Source organism: Sycon ciliatum, chromosome 13 (assembly GCF_964019385.1).
Source record: "Sycon ciliatum chromosome 13, ocSycCili1.1, whole genome shotgun sequence".
NCBI classification, from domain to species: domain Eukaryota; kingdom Metazoa; phylum Porifera; class Calcarea; order Leucosolenida; family Sycettidae; genus Sycon; species Sycon ciliatum.
This window is the reverse complement of record NC_088655.1, coordinates 26,597,233-26,618,305: the sequence shown is the minus strand read 5'-3', so window position 1 is coordinate 26,618,305 and position 21,073 is coordinate 26,597,233. Positions and strand designations below refer to the sequence as shown.

The window sequence follows — 21,073 nt, the reverse complement described above, 5'->3', positions numbered from 1 at the left end:
TACTCTTGCAGTCTTGGTAACACACACCTGTCTTCTATTTCTGTAGTATGACTCGTACTCGTACAAAAGGAGAGATTCTTTCCTGGAAAACATTAGACTTTGTGCCCCATTAGAGATTCAACTCTCTTACAGTAGTTTACTCCTCCCTGCTGCTTCCTACGCACCGTCCACGTGTATACCAGATCGAGTTGTCACGACACCCGAGTCATAACACGCGGCTTGGAAGTGCTATGTCTCATGTGATAAGCCAGATTGGAGTCATGCCAACGCTGACTCTTGTGTCCGCAGTCCGCACACGTCGGTCATTTCCACCAGGAGTAGTAAAATATCCGGTATTTTACTACTCCTGGTGGAAATCATACTGTAGCAGGGTGGCACGAGAGGGTGACACGGGGGAGGGGGGTGTAGTAGTACAGGATAGTCTGCCCGGTGCACGCATCCCGTACGCGTAGGCACGTGCCCTCACTAAGCACGCACGCACATGCCAACAGGGGGAGGAGGTTGAGACCCAAAGCTGGAACCAAACAACCTCACACCAGCATGCGACCAGAGGCAGAGGGACCCTGTCTACCGTACCGGGTGCCCTGTTCCGCTATGGTCAGAGTGGATATAAATTCAACCCAGAAATCGTTGCTAATTTTCGTGACTTATGGTGCCATCGCTTCCGAGCCCCGTCCCCAGAGTAACCAGTAACGGAGTACTGTAATTTCACAAAATTTCGGTGTACTTTTATTTTCGGTACTTTCGGTGCGTCTGTTTCATACCTAAAATTTCAATACACCGAACAAAACACTAACGCACATAATCCAATAGGGAACTGCTTCTCTGTGCCGAAAATTTCTGTTCACCTAACCTAGCCTGTTGCCCTCATACCGAAAATATTGAGCACCGAAATTTCTGAAATTAGTGTAACCTTCTGACAGCAGGGAGAATCGGATAACGATAGCTACAAGCTACCAATGAAATCGTAGCACGTGTTTCGGAAACAGTGCACGAGAACTAACGTCCATGCTGCGACGTGTTACGGTGCAGCCTGTGCATATACATGATGTACATAGAGTTGCTAGCTGATTGGCTGGTTGGATTCGTGTTCTAAGCAGCATGGCATGTCGGTACGAGCACATTCGAAAGCGAGAGACTCTTCCTGAACGTTATCACGTACACAACATGAAGCAAATATGATGGCAGCAAGGAGAAATTAAAAAGGGGGGGGGGGGTTATTGAATACTAAAAGACCAGCAGTTCAGCTGCTATCTCTCTCGGAACGGCGTGTTGAGGTGCTTGCAGCGCGCGACCTCGTTCTCGTAGATGCTCATCGGCATTGCTTTCGTCGCCTCGTCCTTCTGTTGCTCCAGCGTCTTCTTCTTGGGAAAGCCGAGCTTGTCGCCGTCCTCCATGTCGGGCATCTTGACGCGCTGCTCCGGTGGGACGTAGCCTTCTGCCTGCATCACCACCAGTACGTCGTGGTGACTGGTCGCGTAGTTCTCCACCTTCTCGCCGTGCGGTGACAGGTAGGGCTTGAGCTGCACACACACGGCACGGTTCAGCACAATCTGAGTGAGTGAGAGAGCACGGCAAGTGCAGCAAACTGCAGGGGTAGATTGATTTGATTCATAGTTATTACTTCCGTAAAATACCGTTGATCCGCCCCCCCCCCCACGCCATGTCGCTTCCCAGCTGGGTTTTCGGCAGGGGCGGGAATTAGATCAAGGCTGTCAAGTGCAGTACGATGTACAATAACGTGGAGGATCAGACTCAATGTGCTGAATTGCGCACATTTTCATCCTGCACTGGCACGTACTGTGTACAGCAGTGGATGCGTCGGTTCAACATCGTATTTCGTTGCATACGCCGAAGTCGCTTCACAGGTAGAAAATCGACAGGGGGCGGGAATTAGAGAGGGGGCGGGAATTAGAGAGGGGGCGGGAATTAGAGAGGGGGCGGGAATTAGAGAGGGGGCGGGAATTAGAGAGGGGGCAGATCAACGGTACTTTACGGTATGTACAATCATATTATTACAGGGTGCGACAGAGCTCTCGGCCATTGAAGAAAATGTTGAGTATCACCTCCACCACTACACTGCGCTCTCAGCCGACTAGACCCTCCTGCACACAACCATCACCACTGCGAGGACACTTCCGTAGACGATACTGATAACTTTTATTCCTTGAGACAGTTTTCATGCACATTGAAGCAGCAAATCAGATTTTCTAATCCAGCACCCCTCCCCGTATCCACCAGAATTTCCATGGCACACATGGCAACAGTTCCCAGCTGCTTTGCGCATTGCGTGTGTGGAAACAGGACATACTAGCCAACCTCTGAGTGCAGAAAGCCAAGACAGACTCAGAAACTGTCGGGTTTTGATCTATTCCAACAGTGTAATCCCCCGATTATAAGTCGCACCCGATTATAAGTCGCACTCGATTATAAGTTTATAACTTGTAAAAGTCCCGCCATCACTTTCACGACTGAGCCATCTTGTTTCCGTATGTTCGCGTAAGTAGGCTGTCGCACTCGATTGTAAGTCGCATCCCCTTCTTTGCCTTTGAGGTCTACCAAAAAAAGGTCTGACTTATATTCGGGGAAATGCGGTATTCAAGACAAGTGTTGCCTGGCCCAGTCCTATGGGAATGTCCAGTTTACCTTGAACCCCTCCAGCTCCGGTACAATCAGCAGCGGCACTCTGTTGTAAATCGGGATGTAGCCTTGCTCTGTGCACGCAGACACAAACGCACAGCACACAAGCGTGCGCACAGAAAGAGCATGCGCGCACACGCACACACACACACACACACACACACACACGCGCCGTGAGCATTGAAACTTGACCACCCATCCGCAGTGGAGAATCAGTGCTTGGCATGCCATGGCAAACCACCGCAACAGATGAAGCAAGGGCATAGTACAGTAAAACCTGTCAAGGAGACCACCTGTCCTAAAAGACCACCTGTCCTAAAAGACCACCTGTCCTAGAAGACCACCTGTCCTAAAAGACCACCTGTCCTAGAAGACCACCTGTCCTAGAAGACCACCTGTCCTAGAAGACCACCTGTCCTAAAAGACCACCTGTCCTAAAAGACCACCTGTCCTAGAAGACCACCTGTCCTAAAAGACCACCTGTCCTAGAAGACCACCTGTCCTAAAAGACCACCTGTCCTAAAAGACCACTGGAACCAGGACCAAGGGATGCTATTTCCAGTCAAATGACCCTGGATAAGGAGACCACCTGTAGAGGAGACGGTTTCAAATAGGAGATATGTCGCAAACCGGAACAGACTCAATATTCACTTTCTCTCTTGGTATTTTGATTAGAAAACATTATGTCACAGTGAGACTACGATGTGTTTTACTCCGAGCCAAAATTTCATGGCTCTGCGATGACCAGAAGCACCGTACCAAGCAGGTGAGTTTTTGACGTGTTGCTTCACACTGCGACTTGAGTTCTACGTCTTTCGAAAAATCAACTTCTTGTCGCAGGTAAACGGTGAGTTTTTGACGTGTTGCTTCACACTGCGACTTGAGTTCTACGTCTTTCGAAAAATCAACTTCTTGTCGCAGGTAAACAGCGGCTCGCCCCTCGCCAATAAAGCACCTTATACCAATGAAAACTAATGGAAGCACACACGAGGCTTATTGTTACTCTGTACTGGCCGTCGTGGAGCGATAGCAATTACCTAACTCAGATTGAATTTGACGTGCACTCTAACAAGAAGTTGATTTTTCGAAAGACGTAAAACTCAAGTCGCAGTGTGAAGCAACACAAGGTTGCGTTTGCTTGGGCATTTTCACAGAATGTAAATGACAACCATTCTGGAATGGGAATGAGTAAGAATCACCTGACCAAACAAACACGCCAGAATCAACTAGGAATCACTTGACATAACAATTCCATGACGTCGTTGTGGAACAGCGGATCTCTTCTCTTTTACCCGACTCTAGTTTCCTTGAGAGAGTCAAGGTACCTCTGAGTGCATGATTTGAGGCACTTAAACCTGATGCTACATTGTTTGGCTCGTGGCAACCATTATCATTTTTGATTCCGGAATGAGAATGCTCATTCCAGCATGTGAGGTGGAACGATCATTCTCCAAAATAGAATCATTCTCAGCGATTCCCATTCTGGAATGGGACCAACCTAACGCACTTTTTTGACCAACCAAACGGGGCGAGAATGATTCTGAGTGATTCCAAGTGATTCCCATTGGGGAATGTGACCAACCAAACGTAACCTCAAACCTTTCCCGTTTGGAGCCACCTCTAATTTGAAGCGAAAAATTGGGCAACTTGGAGGCAATGGGCCAACGCAAAGGAGTGGCTCAGTTCGATCGACTCTGGCCTCAGAGCAAACTTCAACATGCCAGTTTCCTTCCACAAACATATTTCGAGTGACCAATCCACGCTGATGATCGATTTGGGTCTATACAAATTTGGCTGTCAAACCGTTCCGGTATCGAACCGTCCCCTCTACATGGTGACCACATTTTGAAGGTCCCTTGAGCAGTCGCCTTAAGCTGTGTTCACAACTGGAGCGTGTACGCGATACGCACGCGCTTCAGGCGTATGGATACGCGCGTAAAACCTTTCATAACATTCCGCATAGGGACAAGACGGCAAGAAGACAAGCGCCGCGTATGGCGGGTACGGAGTACACTCAAACGCCTCTTATCCGGGCGCCTCAGATACGGGTACGTCTCTCTACCGGGCACCTTCACCTTGAGGTCCTATGGCAAAAATGTGTTGAATTTGGGGGGTTTGCACTTTTTTCATACTGAAGTATGTGCAAGTGCTTCTTTGTCACTGCCGACCTGTGAAATCCACACATTTTTTATCAATAGATTCTTTCTCTAACCTGAACATGTACAATACGTGCCAAATACACTTCTTCAAAAATTGATGTGGTACATGGTAGATGGGTTTTCCTGAGATCCGGGCAAATCTGAGATACGGGCAGTACCCGGTCCCAAGGTGCCCGGATAAGAGACGTCCGAGTGTACTCATTTTTCGTGAGGTTAATACTTTTCTCGTACTTCTCCATTTTGGTATCGATCTTTCGATTCTAGGTTTCTGGTACTTCTCTTTTTGCCAAGCTTTTGGGGATGGGTTTCTGGCCCTTTCCCTTTTTTGTTCGACCTTCCCTCTTGAGGCTAGTGCTTTCATGGTACTTGTCCGTTTGGGATGTTTTTGGTAACATAAAAAGCCACCTCTAGGTCTCGCTTTCTAACTTTTCTTGCAGTCTCTTCCGGTTTTCGAGATCAGCAGTCAGTAGTGACAGCGTGCTCTGCTATTTGCTTGTAGGTTTGCAACTCTCTCCAGTTTTTCATATTTTCAGCAAGTGTGTATAGTTTCGTCTTCGGTAAAATGGTTTTCAACGTTGAACTGTTTGTGGAATCGATCCGTACTTACCAAGTTCTTTGGAATCCTGGCAGCGCGGACTATCATGACCGGAACACGGTGAGGGAATCAGTAGAATTACCATGCACACGTGAGCCATATATTAAAGGATAATTTTTATCTTCCTAGGTCCTTCATGCACCGTTTGTGCATACATTCTGTGTAAAATACTATTAGGCCATGGTAAAAAATAAAGTTGACTCTCAGGTCATGAGCCTGTGATAATCGGTGCGAGCGAGCGATTTTTTATTTTATTTCCCACAATTTTTTTATTTCCAAAGATAGGGTCACACATATGTACGTCACAGGTTCATACGATTATTTTATTATTCAGGCCAGGGACTAGAAGAATACCGGTATTTTACTACTCCCTGATTCATGCCTTTCGCATTGACCGTTTCATGGCGCGTATGCATGCATAGAAATAAAAAAATCGTCGGTGCGCCGCCAAAAATCGGTGCGCGCGTACTTGAGAATCAAAGATAATTTTTACCATGGCCTTAATATCAAATTTTTAATAGGGCATTAAAAATTTGATATTACACACATTGACAATAAAATCATCTTGGCATTTTTTTTAATGATTGATATCAATTTAAGATAGGCAGACGTGGACAGATGTAGATGTTGTTTTATACCATTACGGAGGGGCTTTAAATTCCTGTGAAAGAAAAAAAAAGATGTACAGCATGATTAGTAGAGCGACCGTCTACTGTAAGTATACAAAATTTCGGCACTTCACGATTTGTGACATTTCGGCAGCGATTTATTTTCGGCGTGGGGTAGAGGGCATGCATGGTATAGTGCGACAGATGCTGTGAAAAATTTCATCGGCGTTTTAATTTAGGCGTTTTGGGTGGGTGCCGAATATAGCCGAAATTAAAAAGCTGCCGAAAATTTGTATATTTACAGTATACTAAAGCTGTGTCATGCCCTGGCATTAGTTTTTCTGTTGTTAGGTTTCGTTAGTATCGGTATTTGATGTGCACCTGGCTTATCGATAGCCGCTCTGGTCTTCATGACTTTGCATGGTGAACATTAAAGGTGGTAGGGTTGGATGAAATAGAAGAGGACGTTAGTGATATCATCAGTAGTATGTATTCATTCTCGGGCTTTAAAAGTAGTGTATGTTGAAAATAAAATAGCTTATGCTAGTTTAGAAGAGAAAAGGACATATGGATACGAGTTTAGAGTAACTCTCCATCACTGTAACATGATACTATATACAGTCAGAAAGTGCAATAACTAGGCACAAAACTGACAGAGTACTGAGACATTCGACGTCCAGACACATATGCTAGTTTGCTGTTCATTTTTCTCTCTCTCTTGCGTTTGTTCTCCATGATCACCAGACTGCAAATGCGTGGGCAGCAGTTGCCACAGATCATGCTTCAACGACCGATGCCGTCAAGAAGTATTGGAAGTCTCTCCGAGATACATACGTAAGGGAGAAGAAGAAGGAGGAAGCAAGCATGCGTAGTGGTGCCGGCACAGCGGAGGCGTTTAAGTCCACGTGGCAACACATGTCGTTATTCTCCTTTCTGAAGCAAACTCTTGCTAGAAGGTCATGATCACCAGACTGCAAATGTGTGGGCAGCAGTTGCCACAGATCATGCTTCAACGACCGATGCCGTCAAGAAGTATTGGAAGTCTCTCCGAGATAAATACGTAAGGGAGAAGAAGGAGGAGGAAGCAAGCATGCGTAGTGGTGCCGGCACAGCGGAGGCGTTTAAGTCCACGTGGCAACACATGTCGTTATTCTCCTTTCTGAAGCAAACTCTTGCCAGAAGGTCATGATCACCAGACTGCAAATGCGTGGGCAGCAGTTGCCACAGATCATGCTTCAACGACCGATGCCGTCAAGAAGTATTGGAAGTCTCTCCGAGATAAATACGTAAGGGAGAAGAAGAAGGAGGAAGCAAGCATGCGTAGTGGTCCCAGCACAGCGGAGGCGTTCAAGTCCACGTGGCAACACATGTCGTTATTCTCCTTTCTGAAGCAAACTCTTGCTAGAAGGTCAGCTGACAGCAATTTCCAATTGACCCAGGACTCCGAGAATGTGAGTGAACTGAATAATTTTTGAAGTCCACGTGGCAACACATGTCGTTATTCTCCTTTCTGAAGCAAACTCTTGCTAGAAGGTCAGCTGACAGCAATTTCCAATTGACCCAGGACCCCGAGAATGTGAGTGAACTGAACAATTTTTGAAAAAGCCCGTGTACATGTTGGTATTACCAATTTTTGTATTCGTGTCTGTTTTCGTGTTCATGTCTTCCTCGCTCACTTTCTTTTATATCCTCTTTTTCTGGTTTTGTCCATGCTTTGTTGTATTTAGAGTGAATTGGTGCCTGGGGCCAATGATGATATGATCAACTCGGATGATGGCACTTCAAGCGATTCAGGCAGTGACGGTGATGGTGACGCTGCAGAACCTGTACGGGATGATTCGGACCCTTCTGATGATTCTGATGTCGTGCCAGTGCGCGTAGTGCCACTCATTGCAGCAGCCACGCACCGAACGACTGCGACCAACAGTATCAAGTGGGAGCCCATCCCACCCTCCTCCATTGGGAAGCCCAAGAGGCAACGAATGCAGGCTGGGCCAACTCCTCTGCAGAATGAACTGGATGTTCATCTTCTGGAGACGATAAAATCCATCCAGACCAGCAAGAAGCCAAACCCGGCACCTTCTGTATCAGTTGACCCTTTTGGTGAAAGAGGTAAACCAGACACTGGCACGCCTTTCACCAAGGGTGAGGAGCAAGGCCAAACGAGACATCATGGCCTTATTGGACAACGTTGAAGTCCCAGATGACAGTGACTAGTGTATTTGCTTTGTTCTTGATTTTGATTTTGGGATCTCATTTTCTTGACACTGATTTTCACTCCTGATAATTCATTGGAATAATACAAGTGTGCGGCAACAATGACCATTAATACGTCCCTGATAAACGGGGATACCTTTGCCAATAGAATATTGAACGATGCCACGGACATTCTTGTGTATCGGCGGAACGTCGTTTCGTATGCTTTTATCTTTCTGAAGAGGGTTGAGTACTCCCCAACATCTTCGCCATCCGATCGCTGGAAGATTGGGTGAACCCAGACTGACCGGAATGAAAGCAGCTGCTCATACCTTCTCCGTCTCCTCAGGAATACCCGAATCACGATCAGGAACGACAAAATATCCTCTACCTCCATGGTGAAACAAAATGAGAAAGTGAAATGAAGGCGATATCACGCATACCGGTACTGTATTTCCTCGATTAATAGACCCGGTCTTTTGTTTTTTGAAGAGGGTTGGACCCCCGGTCTCTTATTTGGGCATGGTCCATTATTTGAGCACGATCCACTATATTTTCATCGGCACATAGCTGGAAATGGTGGACTTTAACACGTCATAATATAGAAGTTCTATATTATGACGTGTTAAAAATCCACCATTTCCAGCTATGTGCCGATGACAATACTGTAAAAGCCATATAACGAAGTGCTAACTCTAACGAGTTAACGAGTAGAAATCTGTCGTTAAAATAGAAATCGCTACAATCATAATTATACTGTGAAGAGTTCATAACCCCCAAGAGTGTGCAACGGGCATAGACCCAGCGCTCGGCGAAATTCCTACATTACGTCATGCGCAGCTTGTCATCCGAGGTAAATTTGGGTTCTTTGCGATTTCTGGAAACTATACCCTGAACCGCTCCTAACTCAAGGCTGTAGTCTCGACTTTTCGAAGCTTCTTCAGTTTTTGAAGACCTTTCGGACGTACAAGTCGTACTTTCTCGAAAACAAACTCTTTCTCCAAGAATCCACGGACATAGCGACAGGAAGAAGTGAGGACGCTGTTAAAAATATTACACTGCCGTCGAGGACAATCATTCTGATAGCTGTGCAACTCAGCCGAAAAAAGCTCCTTCGATGTATTCTCTCAAGTTCCTCAACCATTTGAAATCATCTTCGAGGAAAGCACCGGAAATATGCCGATGGCCTGAGGAAGAAATTGTTCTTGAAGAGACTGACTGCACTGTACTGGTGAAAGAAGAAGGCGATGAAGAGTCACCATTGCATCGAAAATATAAATAGTTTGTCTTTAGGATCGTGTGCTTTGTTTTACTTTTGCTTCTTGAGGCTCAGACTCAGACTAGAATCGTAGTTTAGGCAGTTTACCCTGGGGAAGCATCCTGGTTTGACTGTAAATTTTAGAAGAATTCATCGGCGTGACTCATCGCACTGCACTAGAAATGCCGCAATGAAGGAATTCCGCCGAGCGGGCTTCCATACAGGGACTGATCAGGAGTTGCACACTCTTGGGGGTTATGAGCTCTTGATACTGTCCTATTGAGCGTTGAGAATGAGTGAGAATCGTTACCTTTGGTAAACGTAAACTAGTCAAGTTTGGAAAATCGTTATTATATGTGCCTCGTTAGAATAATGGCTTTTACAGTATAGGCTAAAATCGCGTCCCTTTTTTGATCCACCACGTGCTTTCTTAGTGCGCATGCGCAAAGCGATGAACTCACATACGCGCGCTTTTGTACGCTGTACGCCCCCCCCAAAAAAAAAAAAAATTATCGCGTCCGTTCCCGAAGGGAACTCACGACGGCCACTAACACCCGATAAACCCTAGCGGCAGATGCAGCGCCTAACGGTGGGGGTGAGTGCCCCAAAAGCCAGCAAAAATACGCATGGTTTCACGCGTACACGCGCCAGTTGTGAACACAGCTTTAGACAGGTTTCACTGTAGCAATACATGCACTTTGGTGACACACTTGATAGAAGGAATCAAAAGCGTTTCGGCTTAACCGATCATCAGACAGCAACTTGCACATTGAGTGTGAGTATACTTTGGTGACGTGTTACTGAAGTCCACGTGGCTATTTCGGTGAACTACAATGGCAAGCAAGGTCACAGAGATAGCGACTGATACGTACGTTTAGATCTAACTCCCATTGGCCTCGTTTTCCAATCTGCGTTGGAGAAACACAGTGAGAGAGAGAGAGAGAGAGAGAGAGAGAGAGAGAGAGAGAGAGAGAGAGAGAGAGAGAGAGAGAGAGAAAGAGAGAGAAAGAGAGAGAAAGAGAGAGAGCGAGAGAGAGAGAGAGAGAGAGAGAGAGAGAGAGAGAGAGAGAGAGAGAGAGAGAGAGAGAGAGAGAGAGAGAGAGAGAGAGAGAGAGAGAGAGAGAGAGAGAGAGAGCATTAAGTAGGCCACACACAAAAAAGCAGATACACAGCTGGAGCAAATTGTCCAGCATATGCGCTGAGTGCAACAGAGTAAACACCGGCACATAACATAGCTGTGGGCTCGGCATAGAAAATAGCTAGGGTACTTACTTACTCCTAACAACCCAGCATATACTCCCAGCTGAAGTCCCAAGGGTGCGAATTTGGAGAGATATTTACGACGATTGCAGTATTAAGAGCGTGGCGGTGAAGAAGGAGATTGAGACATGATTCATTGGCTGCAGTGGAGCCTCCGCATATTGAAGAAGGTGACAACCCAGCCTCTAAGTTCTAACACGCGGGTTTTTTCTGCGTACCTGTCGTGCCCCTCACGAGTGACTAATGCAAGTTCACTGCAGATATTACACACTGTGGCCACCACGCCAGTTGATCACTGACGCCCACACCGACCGTACTTAGAGGCCTACTTTCACATAAACGTCACATTGCATTTCTTGCGCATTGCTGCTGTTAGCGTTAGGTCTTCGCCAGCTCCCGTGCCGCACGTGGAGCCCTAGTACCGTAAAAGCCCGTGTATAGGCCCCGGGCGTATAGAATAGCAGCCTCGATTTCCTGGGCGTATACAAGGGCACGGGCGTTATTTTGGAACCGGGCGTTATTTTGGAACCGGGCGTGTACTTGGAATATGGATAGCAGTAAGTATTGGGTATCAGCACCTGTACATGTACTGGTGTTGCCGGCATATCTGGGCGTATACATGGGCAGGCGCTATTTTGAAACAAAAGTGTTGACTTCCCCTGACTGGGCGTGTACACGGAGGGTGGGCGTAATTTCGAGTGGGCGTATACAGGGGCTTTTAGGGTATCACATAAACGTCACATTGCATTTCTCGCACATTCTTGAACATTGCTGCTGTAGTGTGATGTACATGTGCTGTAAAACATGTTATTTTCGGTGAAGCTTTAATTTCGGTGATTTCGGTAGAGAAACCAGGCACCTAAATTCGGATTACACCTAAAAAGCACTAGACTATGCACTGTCTGTGAAGGGTAGGCTGGTCACCTAATTCTAAATTACACCTGAAACCTGGCAGGTCCCTGGCACCGAAAAATGTTAATGCACCTAAAATCACATGTTTTACTGTAGTTCTTGGCCAGTGCCAGTATCGTACTTAGAGCGTTAAGTTCCCCATGGGTTTCACATGTCAATTATTGCACACCGCTGCCGCTTGTTTTTCACCAGTGCCCGTACTGGACTCTGCGCCTTAGTTTTCACATAAGTGTCACAGTCATTGCACTCTGGTGCCACCGCTAGTCCTGGCTGGAACACGCGCATGTACCATACCGTGAATCCTACTTACGCACTGCTTTCAAACCCACCATGGCTGTGTGCACATGTACTCCTACATGCGTGTGCGCGCGCGTGTGTGGAAGTGCATGCAGAAGAATGGGTTCGCAAGCGTGTGTGCGCGTGTGTGCGTGCACTCGCACATATGTGCGTGTGTATGTACCGTATTTTACCGGTTGTAAGTCGACCCCCGTATCTGGAGGTCTCAATTCTGCGTTTTAAAGTTTTCACCCAAAGAAGCACTACTACAGTCCATTTCAAAACTATAGACGCGTACCTTGGCAAAAACCGTTATGCCAGCATCTATACCACATAAAATCTGTGATCACTTTGTGCATAATTTTTTCCAAATTGGGCGTCTGTTATCCAATCCTTTAGAAACTATATGAGAGTAATTGTGGAGCGATCCTGAGCAATATTTCGAAAACTATTCTCAAAAAGTTCCAGCCAAATTTGAAATATTTCAAAAACCCTACGCGTCTATAGTTTTGAAATGCACTGTAGCCACCTCCTGCTACTAACACATCAACAAAATAATCATGTAAACATTCCTTACTGGAGGGTGTAACGTCCCAATCCTTGTATTTATTGAAAAAGGCCAATAAACTGGCAAACATGTGTAAACATGGTGCACTCGTGCATGCAGTGCAGGTCATTTTTGTAAGATACTGATAGTTCCCGGTTATAAGTCGAATCCCGGTTGTAAGTCGACCCCACCCTTTCTCCTTCCATTTTAAGTCGTAAAAGGTCGACTTACAACCGGAAAAATACGGTATGTCTTGGGATAAATTGAGAATTTCTTACTCGGCTCTTACAGACCAGGTTTTCAACAGGGCTGGCAGGGGACACGAAATTCTCTATTTCATGCTTCTATCTTTGTTTATCGATCGGTATGGTAGATGAAGTTTGACCAGATCAATTATTTTACTTTCAGAAAAAATTATGAATATAAATTTTCAACTCTCTCAAACTTGTGAATACTAGGAAACATTTTCTTCAGATATTGTAGGCCAGTTAGGCCCACGATTCACCGAGCACGAATTCAGTTTACAACAGAATAACGAGCAGAGGTGGATTCACTTACCCACATTCCCTCCCCAGGCCTCGGGGCCCTGTTTGGATGTCGAAAATCCTTTGCGCATCTTTCCACCAGTCTTCACAAGCCTGAACGGAATTCTATTGCCGGGCGCCATCCTGTAGACGCCCTCTCCCTCACACCGTAACCAGTATGTGTCCTCGGCAGCAGCAGGTTTTCGGAACGCAAATGACAGCGAACAAAATACAATTGTGTCTATGAGATCTCTGTCTGTGCATGTGAGCTGTGCTCTGCTCAAACTCAAAGATGAAGAAAAAACAATTGAAATCTGGATGAGTCAATCGGGCACGTGCCAAGCTAGATACGCATAATTCACGTAATGGCATGCATTATGACGTCTGCATGCTGCATGATAATCAATTTTTTGATATTTTTATGACTTTTGTTTGCACACGAATCGCAGCAAAACAAAACTGTTCAGTGCAGTGTTGGTCGACCTGCGATATTCGACTGGAAAAGACGAGCTCTGACAGCTGAACATCAGCTCTCAGACTGTAGGGATATCTAGGAGCAGAGAACCGGTTTCACCTCAGTGTTGGCAATGGCGTCATGTTCCAATGCAGCGACTGCCAGTGGCAGCAGCACGACGGTTGCGAAAAAAGCGTCTAGCCAAGAAAAGGTGAGAGAGCTCGCATGCAGCGATTATGAAGTAGATTATAATTATTTGATGGGAATGGGAGAATTTCAAATGTTTCGATGTAAACGGTCAGGGAAGTGAACTGCCAAAAAAGCAAAAAATGTGAACCTCACCGGAGGAGATTGTATGCATAGGTTACACTTCACAGTAGAGAGGTTCCGGGGTACGACTTTCCGTGCCAAAATCCGTATGGGCGCTACGGATTTTTCAAGGGCGTGCTCCATACGATTTTTCGGCACGAGAATCCGTGTGGATTGGCTTTCATACGAACCATGTTTTGTATGGAGATTTTGTGTCATCGAGTGCCGAAAGATTTTTCGCGTACAAATTTGGCACGAGAAACATCGATTTTCCGCGGGAAGTTTTGATTTCGGTACAAATTTTTAAAATATAAAGGCACAGCGCGGGAATATGACGTGTTTGCGATCGTAACCTAGGCAATGACGGCAAACACATAAGTTCCGTACTCCAGAACATTTCACTGCTCGAAAACTACGTGTAAAAAATCCGCAGCGCCTCTACGGATTTTGACACGAAAAATCATACTCCGGAACCTCTCTATTCACTCGCAGTGACGTGATGCGTTTCTCATACGCAAAACGAAGTATGAATGTAATTGGCTGCTGCATTGGAGTAAATTGACAGTTTAGTAAAAAAGCTACACCATCTGTCCCAGACAAATGATCCCGGCAAATCCCTCGACGTTGACACTGTGTGTTCAAGGCGACAATGACAACGTGGTCGAAAGAGTGTTGCGCAAGTGTAGCAGTGGTCGTCGGTAACAAGTGATTTGTCCGAATTCACCGGCGCATTTCCACGATTAGAAGTCAGCGCACTCGTTTATAAGTCGTTGCACCCTCACATTCAGGTTTGAACCATATTGTTTCAACATAGTCACATAGGTAAGATGTCACACTTGATTGTAAGTTGTACCTTCCCCCCCCCCCCCCCCACACACACACTTCTTTGTCCTTGCAGTTTCAGTGTAACTAAGGGGTCGTCGCAAAAGTTTTCTGTTGTCCCTGAAACGAACATCGTTCATTTCGTACTCGGACCCCCTCCCCTCCCTCTGAAACGAACACAGCTTGCTACGCTGGACGACGAAAATCGCATGCATGTACATATCATATGTACAGTGTCGGTCTACTTGCGATTTTGGCTCGCACCCCCCCCCCCCCCCCAAATGAATCATGTTCGTTTCAGGGACGACAAAAAACTTTTGCGACGACCCCTAAGAAAATCAATGTAACTCGTTGAAACGTTAGATTTACTTCCTCGTTGTATTTAGTGCTGAAACGAGTACTCATTTTTTTAATTTTTTTTACAAAAAAACCCACACACCATTTGACGGCACAAATCAGCAAGGCAGCGATGAGACATATGGAATGGCAGGAGTGGGGGAAAGGCAGGGGCAGCTTGACCCGGGTCTCGGCTTCATTGCAACCCAAGCGCTCCACAAAAACAAAAGATTACAGAAAATACGCAGGGGGGGGGGGGGGGGTAGATACCTGGGGATTACGGGGGAAAGTATGCACAATAAAAAGTTATCAGAGAGTCAACGAAGTGAATGGAGACTCTATCAGCTATCGAGCGAGTACTGTCACTGTCGAGTCCAGTATCGAGTACTCTATATGCACACATGCACATATAATGTCAGTACCACATACCCAATTTTTTGCACACCATTTACGCAATTCAATATCCTTCTATAAACACACATTTTCATTGCAAAGCCACCTGGATATAGCTATATTTTATAACCGGAACAGAATATGTAACAGAGACATGTTTAGATGCCGACAGCTGATACTTAATAGCAACAATCAATTGCACATTCTATTCATGATTCCAGCATGCCGTCCAAAGTATCATGAATTATTCATGACTGCAAGTTGGGTAGAGGTGGCATATCATCTTCATCGTCAGCTGTAGGGGCTAGCACCATGGCAGGTAATGCTCGTGCAATGCCTTCCTTCCTGATCCTCAGTAGGTGTGCATTGCAATGGAGGAAGGTCAGTGCATCGATGATAGTGCTCGACAACGAACAATGCGCTTGTCCACCAGATAGCCGGCAAATGAAAAGACCCGCTCTGATGGTACGCTGGTTGCCGAAATACGCAGGTAGCGCTTGGCCTGTGCAGCAAGCCGTGGAATAGGGCTGGCGTTAGCCTTCCACCACACGAACGGATCCACAGCTCGGCGGACGACCTTCTCGCTGAGGTACAATTCAACCTCTGCCTGGATCGACTCATCATTTTCATTCTCACCTCCCAGGAGATCATCGAGAACTGACACTGCTGAGCGGGCGTCCGGACAATGGCGTTTTGCTGAAGGAGAGGATACCTGGCACGCGTCGTCGGACCGACAATCAACAGCAGCTGCACTGATCAGGGCATCGTTTACGCCAGCTCTGCATGCATTGGTCATGCACTTCAAGTCGCGAAAGCGGGGATCAAGCGCTGTGGCCATGGCATAGATACTGGTTGAATGTGTTGAGTCCAGTGCAAACCGGCGGTTGACATTGTTACCGAGTCGACTTTTGGCGGTTGTGACAAGCAGTGGCTCGTCGTCATCAGAGTTGAGGTCGTCACAGAAAGTGCAGAGGGAGGAGAGAAGAGGAAGATGCCACGACAGCGTTGAGTATTTCTCCCCACCCAGCTGCTTGGTGACTTCATCGACGCAGCTCAATGCCGCCAGGAGCAACTTGGCGGTTGTCCATTCAGTGACAGTCAAATCCAGGTTCTGGCGAGCCTTGTCCGGCATGTCGGCAAGGACAAGCCGTATCGGTGTTCTCCGCTCCACCAGTCGCGCAAGCATCAGGTATGCGGAGTTCCACCTTGTGGGGCAATCCTGGATGACATGCTTCACTGATGACGCTTTTCAGTAGACGAATACAGTACTCAATAGTGTACGAAAACTTGTTGGTGAGTAGACACTACGCGTTCGTGTACCGGATCCGCGGACGTGTACGTCGCTATCAAGTATTTTTTTATCGAGTCCTTTTTTGATATCGAGTCGAGTACTCAACGAGCGGGTACTCGAGTGCTCGGCGTACTCGTTTCAGCACTAGTTATATTTACATGTCTTGCATTATATAGATCGACTCTCTGTGTGTGTGTGTGTGTGTGTGTGTGTGTGTGTGTGTGTGCGCGTGTGTGTGTGTGTGTGTGTGTGTGTGTGTGTGCGTGTGCTTTGCTCTCCTAGCCGGCTGCGGCTGTGACCCTGAAGCTGAGAAAGCCGAAGGAGAAACGTGGCATCCAGTGGGACGAGACAGCGGTGGACAACGAACACATGGGGAAGAAAAGTTCAAAATGTAAGCAAGTGCTGTGTGCCTTTCATATACAGTGAAACCTGGTTTAATTAAGCGACCACCCGACGGTGCAAGCAAAAGCGGTCGTTAAAGCCAGGTGGTCTTTAGAACCGGGTCCCTCAGTGTCTGTGTAGAACTGTCGGTGCATGGAAAAACGGTGGTTAAGAGCAGGTGATCGCTAAACCCAGAGGTCGCTTACACCTGGTGATACTCTACAGTGAAACCTGTCTAAGACGACCGCACAAGGTACCTTCAAAAGTGTAGTCTCTATTACCAGGCAGTCTCCAAGTTAGGGGCCGTCCGTAAATATCGAACTTTTTTCACCAAACAAATTATTTTAGTTTAGACCCGACCCCTCCCTCCCCCTCAGAACGTAAAACATGTTGACATACATGCATATACAACGGCCGTGTACATGAATCAATGTTTTCTGAAACGAAATTGGTCAACCCCCTCCAACCCCATAACGAAATTATTTCGTTTTGTGAAAAAAGTTCGATATTTATGGACGACCCCTTATCCAGGGTCATTTGACTGAACATAGCATCCCTCGGTCCTTGTTGCAGTGGTCTTCTGGGACAGGTGGTGGCCTTATCCAGGGTCATTTGACTGAACATAGCATCCCTCGGTCCTTGTTGCAGTGGTCTTCTGGGACAGGTAGTCTCCTTATCCAGGGTCATTTGACTGAACATAGCATCCCTCGGTCCTTGTTGCAGTGGTCTTCTAGGACAGGTGGTCTCCTTATCCAGGTGGTCTCCTTATCCAGGTGGTCTCCTTATCCAGGTGGTCTCCTTATCCAGGTGGTCTCCTTATCCAGGTGGTCTCCTTATCCAGGTGGTCTCCTTATCCAGGTGGTCTCCTTATCCAGGTGGTCTCCTTATCCAGGTGGTCTCCTTATCCAGGTGGTCTCCTTGACAGGTTTTACTGTACTGTCTGTGACTTTCAAGCCATGGCCTTATATTCGAAACCCCGCTGCTTTCCTAGCTATTTTAGGGGCAAAATGACTCACCCACTAGCAGTACTACTATACCATGCCATGATGAAGCTATGATGAAAGCCAAAGTTCACACATTCTTTCAATCTGCTCAATCTGTGAACAGAACTGTTTCGTCCTTTGTGGACTCATCAGCGAAGCACAGAGAAAATGAGGCCGAACCTGATAGCAATGAAAATACATTTCCAAAGCCGGATTTAAACCATCCACAAACGTACCTTGCCCGAGTGCTCAAACTGACAAGTCAGTGAGCTCTGCGTTCTTTCGATCTAAATGCACTTTTTTACCCTTTCTGCTAGGCTGGAAGTCTGTCAAGTACTTATTCCTTCATTTTTTTAATTGGTTTGAGGGAAAGGTGCAAGTGGGAAAAGTCTGAAGAGAAAATTGACTGTCACCACCAGGACTCGAACCAGGGACCCTCGCTTGTAGCCAGCGATGCTCTAACCACTGAGCTATGGTGTAGTCGTCATCCCAGCAGAGACCGTTCAACATTTTCTTCAGACTTCATAACCCACACTTCCTGTGAGTCCACACAGGCGGGTGGGACGCAGCCCTCACTGTAACCCACACACTTCACGTACAAACTAGCACGCGGGGAGTCCCAAGTCATAACATATTGACTGGTTTGAGGGAAAGACGCAAACGGGAAAAGTCTGAAGAGAAAATTGACTGTCACCATCGGGACTCGAACCAGGGACCCTCCCTCGCTTGAGGCCAGTATTTTTACGAAACATACTTCAAATTTTATCTCATCCTGTGTCTGTGTGTATGTGTGTGTCCATGTGTGTGTGTGTCCGTATGTGTGTATCCATGTATGTACGTGCCCGTGTGTTGTCTCTTGCTGTCAGGTTGCTGTGTGTACACCAAGCCGCGTGCGTTTGGCGAGTCCAGCAGCGACGACAGCGACTGCGACGGTGAAGAGCGCCACAGACGCAAGTTCCACTCCAAGGAGGAGTCCAAGCCCAAGAAGACACCGTGCTGCGACGACAGCCATTAGTCCTCCTGCTCCGTCGCCTTGCCTCGTCCTCGTGTTGCGGTTCCTCTTCCGTTGTATTCGTCCTCTGCTCGGATTGTCTGTGCCTTCACTAGGAGGTCCTTGAGTTTGCCATCTGGGGAGTATGTCGCACACAGGATGTACTGTTAGCACGGGGGATACTCTTACTCCATTATATGTACACGCGTGTAGACTCGTACAGGCTACGCGTGCTCGGATTGTCTGTGCCTTCTCTAGGAAGTCCTTGAGTTTGCCACCTGGGGAGTATTACGCACACAGTATGTAGATCTACACGCACTGCCAGCACCGCGGGTATATAACTCTCTCGCTCCGTTATACGTACACACGCGCGCGCGCGCGTAGACCCATGCAGACGACACACGTGAAGGCCGTTGAGTTTGCCACCGAGCGAGCATTTCGCACACAAGATGTCCATGCACTGTCCGGGCCGTGGATATAACTCTCGCTTCGTGATAATTATGTACATGTGTCTGGACTCGTGCAGACTACAGATGCGTCATGTTGCTGGTCGACGGTTCATACAGTATAATTCATAGTGTCCCTTGCCATCATTGTTGCCGTGTTTTCAGATCTATGTGTGTGCTGCTGACGTGTTACGGTAGTCCGTTTGCCCAGGTCCGTGACTTGCAGAGAAGATAAACATGATATACTCTTGCCATGACAAAGACCAAGACCAGTGTGTCTGTCTCGTCGCTCAGTCTCCGTTTAGTTAGTTATTCATGTGGAATGTTGCTCAGGTCCGTGACTTGCAGAGAAGGTAACATGATGGACTGTTGCTATGACCAAGGCCAGTGTGTCTGTGTCGTCGCTTAGTCTCCGTTTAGTTCGTTATTCATGTGGAATGTTGCTCGGGTCCGTGACTTGCAGAGAAGGTAACATGATGTTCTGTTGACGTGACCATATCCACAAGGCCAGAGTGTCTATGGCGTCGCTCAATCTCCGTTTAGTTAGTTTGTCATGAGAACTGCTGCCTTGTCCGTGACTGCGTGAAGCCTGTTTGCCGCTTGCTTGCATTGAGCAACAACAGTGTGCGTGTGTGTCGGAGAGCAACTGACGTATGGCTGAGTCACGGAGTGTGCTCTTTTCGTCGCCATACTATATGCCTCTGCTGCTTGCTACCTGAACCTGCTCTCAGTCGGCGTGTCATCGCGTGTCCAGCCCCTCGCGTGCTCTCAACGGTGTGCTTCGTCATCGTGTGTGTGTGTGTGTGTGTGCATTAGCTCGGCGGCCGGCAGCGTGGACTGCTTGCGTGCTCACGGGATTGGAACGTTTGTTGTAGCGTGCGTCGTTGTGAGACGAGACAGGGGAGTAGTAAATTACCTACTCATCTCTGGTGAGACCAGTGGCAGTAGTCGTAGTAGTATGCTGCGATATCACAGTGCTACCTGGTGCCTAGTCCTGTGCTTGACGGTCACTCCCCTGGCTCTTGGTTGTGTGAAACGGTGTTCAGCCGTGTTACAACCAGGCTGCACAAGCCTGTGGACCAGGGAGTCGGTATTTTTCGACTCCCTGCTGTGGACTGCTGATCGTGACTGTGACTATGTGAGCATTGTGGTGCCATGCTTGAATTTTTTTGGTGTGTGTGGTGGACAGTTGCAGTGCCGGAAGCATCTGGTGCCTGTACCGCCGAGCCCTCGTGTCGTGCGTGCGTGCGTGTGTGCGCGGTGACCGTTCCGGGAGATGGCCTCTTCTGTTCTGGCATCGTAAGGTGGCTGCTGCACTGCAATTGGGGTGATACTGTTGGATTGCTTTTGTGTGTCACAACACATTTAAACCATAGACTGTACATAATGCCATTAATGGACGTGCATCAGTGTAATTATTTTCTTTTCGGCTGCAATAATTAGTACTAATTACTTGTATTTTTCACTACTTCATATTATTGGGCTTCGTTTTCAGATCTGCAACTTGAGTGTTGCACTATGATCGCCATCATTATTCGAACTTGAGTTTAGGCCGCTGAGAAACATCTACTAGTATTAGTTATTGCTGTCTCGCTGTTTCTTTGTCGACTCTAAACCCTCTTTACGGGCGAAACTGATTACAATTTACCGTTGTGAAGGAGTCGAAGCACAAAATAGAGTTTGTGAGAAATG

At 47.1% G+C, this 21,073-nt stretch overlaps 2 protein-coding genes across 2 annotated transcripts; one reads left to right on the top strand and one right to left on the bottom strand.

Moving 5' to 3' along the window:
• Positions 1 to 934: 934 nt before the first annotated feature.
• LOC135829422 (uncharacterized) lies at positions 935 to 13,258 on the bottom strand. The gene is made up of 4 exons (XM_065341831.1): positions 13,010 to 13,258; positions 10,329 to 10,364; positions 2,647 to 2,714; positions 935 to 1,523 (listed from the first exon to the last, which is right to left on the bottom strand). Exons 1-4 carry the CDS (start codon positions 13,116 to 13,118, stop codon positions 1,251 to 1,253), a joined length of 486 nt encoding a protein of 161 aa, XP_065197903.1. The 5' UTR covers positions 13,119 to 13,258; the 3' UTR covers positions 935 to 1,250.
• Positions 13,259 to 13,455: 197 nt separating this feature from the next.
• LOC135830023 (E3 ubiquitin-protein ligase PPP1R11-like) lies at positions 13,456 to 21,038 on the top strand. Its single transcript, XM_065342411.1, has 3 exons — positions 13,456 to 13,640; positions 16,863 to 16,971; positions 18,811 to 21,038. Exons 1-3 carry the CDS (start codon positions 13,563 to 13,565, stop codon positions 18,957 to 18,959), a joined length of 336 nt encoding a protein of 111 aa, XP_065198483.1. The 5' UTR covers positions 13,456 to 13,562; the 3' UTR covers positions 18,960 to 21,038.
• Positions 21,039 to 21,073: the final 35 nt, after the last annotated feature.